Raw genomic sequence first — 5732 nt, 5'->3', positions numbered from 1 at the left:
AGCCCTGCTGAGGTGGCCCAGATGCTGTCCCCAGGGCCCCTCTGCGAGCCAGAGCTCCTACATCCACAGGGGCCCGGCCGGCAGGACTGGGAAGGGGGGAGAGCATGAGGAGGAAGTGGGATCAGGGCCTGCCCATGAAGAATCCAGGGAGGCAGGGATGAGGAGGGAGGGTCTCCTGGGGGAGGCCCCCTAGGCACAGGTAGGATGAACAGAGCCTGGGAAGTCACCAGCTTGGGGAAAGGTGGGCCATGAAGTCTGGGCAGGGAGTGGGGCACACACAGGACACACCTTGCGTGACACCTGACACCTGTGGCCCGGAGGGAGGGGGTGGTCTTGAGTGAGGGCTGAGCTGGGGCGAAAGGTCAGTGGGAGGGATTGGTGGGGACCTGGGGGCAGGGAAAGGGCAGGGCCCGGCTCAGGCCCACGGGGACACAGGCGCAAGAGGGAGAGGACAGTGGCTGCCCAGAAGGAGCTGGAGTCCTGTGCCATGACGCCAGGCAGAATGGGAGCAGGGGACGGAGAGTGAAGCCCACTAGGGTTCGGGAGGGACTGGCCCGAGGGAAGAGAGACGAGAGGGCTGTGAGCCCATGTGGGCACGGAGGGGCACGGGAGGGCCTGCGCCAAGGCAACTCCCACCAAAGCCCCGGAAGCAAGGGGGTGGCCAGTCGGGGTCCCGGGCACTCACTGTCATCATAGTGGGGGATCACGTAGCCATCCCCGTAGTCAGGAGGCAGGGGCGGTGGCAGCGGCTTCAGAGGCGGCTCTGTGGAGGCGGGAGGCAGGGGTGGGCCCAGAGCCCCCATGCCGGGCACCCCTCCCTCCCCCAGCTGTCCCCATCCTACCGATCCTCTCCTTGGGGGCCTCTGGCACAGGTCCAGGCAGCTCGGCCTTCTCCTCCGGGCGCTGCGGCCAGACCCGCTCGGGCCTCCTCCTGCTGGGGGGCGTCCGGTGCTGCTTCTGGCGCCTGATGTACTCAACTGAAGGGAGGGCGGGCTCTGAGCCAAGGCAAGGCCCCCTGGAGGGCGGTGGGGTGGGGAGGGCAGGGCCTCGGGGTGGACCCACCATCGGCGGGCCCTGGGGCCAGGGGTCCGGATCCAGACAGGGGCAGTGGGCTCCTACTCACAGTCCTCGTAGTCCTCCCTCTCTATCTGGTCGTTGTAGTCCAGCGTGGGCGGCTCGGCCTCCTCCTCCGGCTCTGGGGGAAATGCTCAGGGCTGCCTTGTCGAGGACACTCACAGATGCCCCTCCCCAGGCCCACGCTAGAAAGCCAGCCAGCCGAGGCAGCGAGTCCCCAAGGGCAGGTGGATATCGGCCACTCACCAGACTGGCGCTCCGGGTCAGTTTCTCCTCCTGGACCCAGCCAAGGACTTGGGAGGGCCCCGCCTGCAATGCAAAGCCCACAAGCCGGTGGACGGGAAGCCCGCCCTGACCACTGGTTGTATAGGGAGCCCCCCACAAGACCTAGGCCCTGATGACAGCTCCCGAAGCCTGAGCTCACTCCCAAGAGGCTGGGACCGCTCTGGCCTTCAGCACCCTGCTGGCATCTCCTGGGGCCAGAGAGCTGGAGGGCTTTCTGGGGAGCCCAGGCCCCAGCAGGAGGGCTCCCCAATGGCTCAGGGCTCAACAACACACGGGAGGAGGGATCTGCGTGGGGCCCGGGGGACAGATCAAGGACACTGGAGAGCAAACGCCATTCACAAGGCTGCCAGGTGGCCCCTACCCAGAGGAGGCAGCCACCCCGAGGGAGCTCCAACCAATGGCTATGCACCTGACAACAGCGAGCTTCCCGAGCCCACCCTCTCTGAGGCCCTCGGGATCTAACTGCAGGAGGCAGAGGCCTAGGGACCCCCTCTCCCTCCCAGTAGCCTAGCAGCTCAGAGCCCCACAGCCCCAGGATTGCCGGCACACACCTCCCTCCTGCGGCAGCTCCTCGGGGCCAGGGCCGGGAGGCAGGGGCCGTGGCCACCACAGGGTTTCTGAGGGGGTCGGGGTGGGGGGCCTCTTCCCAGCCGAGGGCTTCTTGGTGGCCTTGGGTGGTTTCTCCTTGGGCTTCTTGGTGGCCTTGGGTGGTTTCTCCTTGGGCTTCTTGGTGGCCTTAGGAGGCTTCTCCTTGGGTTTCTTGGGTGGCTTAAGGGACCCCTCCAGGGGTTGCTTGGTCGCCTTGAGGCCTTTGTCCTTCTTCCCTTTCTTCCCTTTGTCCTTGGCCTTTTCCACAGGTGCTGTCACAAATGCAGGTGTAAGTCAAATCAACGGAGACTTCGCTCCATACCTCATGTGGCCGCCCCAAGGTGCCCACAACCCCAGGCACAGCGGCTCCTGCGGGTCCTGTGTTTCTTGGATTGGGAAACCGAGAGGTTAAGTCACTTGCCCTCGTGGCAGAGCTGGGATCAGAACCCAGGCTTTCTGTCTGCAGCTCTCTGCCGCCAACACCACAGCTTGGCCCAGGGAGCAGGCCCTCACCCTCCCACCTGCCAAAACTCAACAGAGGCCCCTCAGCATCCCCTTCTTCCCCACGTGTCCACTCAGCTGATCAGGGAGCGTTATCCTGTGCCGGGCACGGAACAGGCAGAGAGGTGACTGAGCCATCCAGGCCGGGGGAGTGCCCGGTGTAAAGGGGAAGGAGGTCTCATCCCTGCCAACTGCCACACAAAGTCAAGGGCCTGGGCCTGGGACCTCCTTGCAGGGGCAAGAAAAGCTTCAAAGAAAAGGGTCACTCATGCCTGTTTCAAAAAGTAAGGGGTCTGGGGTGGGTTGGCAGCTCTAACCAAGAGGGGGTCCTGGGGCCACACAGAGGATTGGGGGGCTCTCCCCCCAGGCACCCAGCTGCTCAGCCCTCTCAGAGTCTGGGGGAGGAAGCAGGAGCAGGGCACGGGGCAGTCTGTGGGAGTCCCCCAGGCCCCTGAACAAGTGCAATGGAGAATGTGATGGGGGTGGTGGCCGGAGGCCTAAACACAGAAAAATTTACAGAATGCACACAGCCAGGAGAAACAGGGCTGCCACAGCGGCATCCAGGAGGCCAGGACAGTAAGCCTGGAATGGGGAGTAGAGGTGGGGGGGGAGGCCATGTTGGGTCCTAGGACCCGCCCCCCAAGGGGTGGGGAAGGAGCCAGGAATGATCTAGAAGAGGACGCAGGGGAGGGGCCGCTGACCTCAGGAATGATGAATGGTGCTTTGGAGTCTCCTGGGAGAGAGAGATCAACAGGACCCTTGCCCCCCTGCAGAAAGTCACCACACACAGCTGAGGTTTACTGACAACTGATTATGTAAGAAGCCCTGGGCCGCGTGCCCTGTGATGCACCCCCACAGTGAAGCCCCGTGCCACGGAGACTGTGCTGCCCACTGCTCCTGGCAGCCCCCTCACCTGCCTCTGCGCTCTTGGAACAGGAGGCCGGGCAGGAGGGTGCTGGAGACCTTCCCAAGGAAGGTCTGAAGCTGGGACTCTGGGGGTGGCGTGGGCACAGCCACACAGGGTGTGCCACACACAGGCCCCATGAAGACATGAGGGCAGCTCACAGGACAGACTTGGGGAGGGGGCAGCAAAGTCTCCACGTGGCTCAATGCTCATCCTTCTGGGGGGCAGAGGGGGGCTGGGGGTGAGGGACCGGAGGGCCCAAACCTCCGGCCGCAGACCTGCTGAATGTGCGTCCATGCCGAGGGCTACGAGCCAGCACTGACCTCTGTCTGGCGCAGGGTCCTGCCAGACATCTGGGCTCTCTTGTGCCTCACAGAGCAGACTGGACAGCGGCCAAACCCCTGCCAGGGCCTGCCATTGTCACCTGAGATGCGGGGCACCCCGAGGTCCCCCATTGCACGGTGGGCCACCCCCCAGGCACGGCGCCCCTGGGGATCTTACCCTCTTTGGCCACCCCCGGGCGCGCCCCAGGCTTGCCCCCCGTCTGGGCTTTGCGGGCGCGCAGGGTGGGCTCGGGGGGCGGCGGCGCCTCCAGGTCGTCCTCCCGGGTCTCGGGCTCCAGCTCCGACAGGAAACCCTCGAGGAACTCCTCGATCTCGTCGTCGGTCAGCACCGTCTGCGGGCGCCCCCCGGGGCACAGCGCCAGCAGCGCCAGGAGGCAGCCAAGCAGGGGCGCCCCGCGCACGGCCGCCATGGCCGGGCTTGCGTGGGGGGCAGGGGCGCGGGGGGCCCCGGGGACGAGGGGCGGGAGACTCTGGGGAGGGGCGGCAGAGGGGTCTCGCGTGGGCGGGGGCTCCGGGGTAGACGGAGGGCTCCGGGCAGGAGCGGGAGGGAGGATCCGGGGTAGGGCGAGAGGGTTCCGGGCCGGGCGTGGCTCAGGAGAGAGTGGGGGGCTCAGGGGTGGCCGGGGGCCTCTGCGGCGCTGGTGGCGGCTGGAAGCTCCGGCCCCGCGTGGCGCGCTCCCGCGCGGACCGCCTCTCCAAAGCTCCAGTGGCGGCCGGGGCGGGGGCGCCGGGGCTTCCGGAGCCGGCTCCCCCCACCCCTGGGGAAGGAGGAGGAGGAGGAGGAGCCGGGCGTGGACGGAGGGGCTGCGGGGGCGGGGGGTGCGGCGATCTGTCCCGGCGCCGCGCGCTTGGCACTTTCCGGAGCGGTATCTGGGGCCGGCGTCCCGGGCCGGAGGCCTGCGCCTAGGACGGAGGACCTGGGGGAGGGGGAGGGAGAGTCGGAGGGGACGGGGGTCTTGAGGACGCAGGTCCCAGGGGTCCAATGGCGCCCCCCACCCCCCGACGCTGGGTCTGCAGCACCGCGCTCTAGTAGGCTGGGACCGGGAGGCGAGATGCCACCAAGACCAACGGAGGGGATCGGGAGCCCTGACGGCAGAGCCCAGGGTCTGGGCTTCCTTCCGCCTCTGGTCTCTGAGACCCCCCATTTCAGGGCTCTGGTCTGGCGGTGAGGGCTCTTGGCCAACCCATCCTTCCCTCTCTCTGGAGGCTTGGGCTGGCAACTCTGGAACTGTCACCAGCTTTCCTTCAGACGCCCAGCTAGTTTCCCCGGTCCGTGAGCCCTGTGCTGGTTCCCGGTGAGGGACAGCTCTTCGGGAACTCACTCTCCAGTGGCAGGCAGGTGCAAACCTGCCCTCAGGGCAGGCCAGCTGCTCTGCTGGGGCTGGGAGTCTCTAAGTAATGTCCCCCTCCCCCCAGGTCCTGGCAAACAAGGGCAAGTTTGGAAGGGGGCAGAGAGAGGAGATTCCTTTCCAGTTGTATTAAATTTGTGTATAATTTCACAGGAATGGGACTCCGCACTCACGCAATGATTTCCATACAGGGTGAGGGGTTTCCTGCCCACTCGTACACCTGGATCCCCGCAGCCCGCTTACCTGGCCTCTCCAGCAAATGGTACAGCCTCAGGTCAAGCCAGACCTGGTCAAGGGAAGATTTACGGGTAGTGCCTGTGCGCCCAGATCCACATGGAAGGTACAGGAGCCACAGAGGCAAAGTAGACCAGACGCTGCCTCCGAGGACCCAGCTGGGGAGAGACCTTGTGTGCCTTTAACCCACCAAAGCTGTGTGCTGGGGTGTGCCACGGGGACAGTCACTAGACACTGAGGCAGGAGGTGCTACTGTCTGGGGCCAGTCCCCTCCCCTAGGGTTTCTTCTGTTTCCTGCAGTGAACCCTGCCTCACCTCTGTGGACACACGGCTTTCCCACCAGCTCAGATCCCAGCATGGACGGCCATGTCTCTCGTTCCTCTTACCAGAACCTGGTTCTTAAAGACTGTTCACGGTAGCTGCAGCCACCGCATGGACGGGGGGGGGGGGGGG

General features: G+C 65.8%; 1 protein-coding gene and 1 long non-coding RNA gene across 2 annotated transcripts in view; both read right to left on the bottom strand.

Moving 5' to 3' along the window:
• Nucleotides 1–4121, bottom strand: part of AEBP1 (AE binding protein 1) — a 12983-nt gene extending 8862 nt beyond the window's left edge. Inside the window, 6 exon segments of the mRNA XM_040644445.1 lie at nt 686–763; nt 843–977; nt 1124–1195; nt 1321–1383; nt 1911–2219; nt 3854–4121. Of these exon segments, the coding sequence (XP_040500379.1) occupies nt 686–763; nt 843–977; nt 1124–1195; nt 1321–1383; nt 1911–2219; nt 3854–4106 (910 nt within the window). The 5' untranslated portion in view covers nt 4107–4121.
• Nucleotides 4122–4524: 403 nt separating this feature from the next.
• The window catches only part of LOC121105767, a 2192-nt gene continuing 984 nt past the window's right edge, over nt 4525–5732 (bottom strand). Inside the window, exons 2-3 of the long non-coding RNA XR_005838415.1 lie at nt 5289–5331; nt 4525–4613 (exon numbers count right to left, since the gene is read on the bottom strand). This is a non-coding gene — a long non-coding RNA (uncharacterized LOC121105767). The remainder of the gene's footprint in view (nt 4614–5288; nt 5332–5732) is intronic.

This window comes from Ursus maritimus, unplaced genomic scaffold (assembly GCF_017311325.1).
Source record: "Ursus maritimus isolate PB19 unplaced genomic scaffold, ASM1731132v1 scaffold_3, whole genome shotgun sequence".
Classification (NCBI taxonomy): Eukaryota; Metazoa; Chordata; class Mammalia; order Carnivora; family Ursidae; genus Ursus; species Ursus maritimus.
This window is presented reverse-complemented; position numbering and strand designations above follow the sequence as displayed.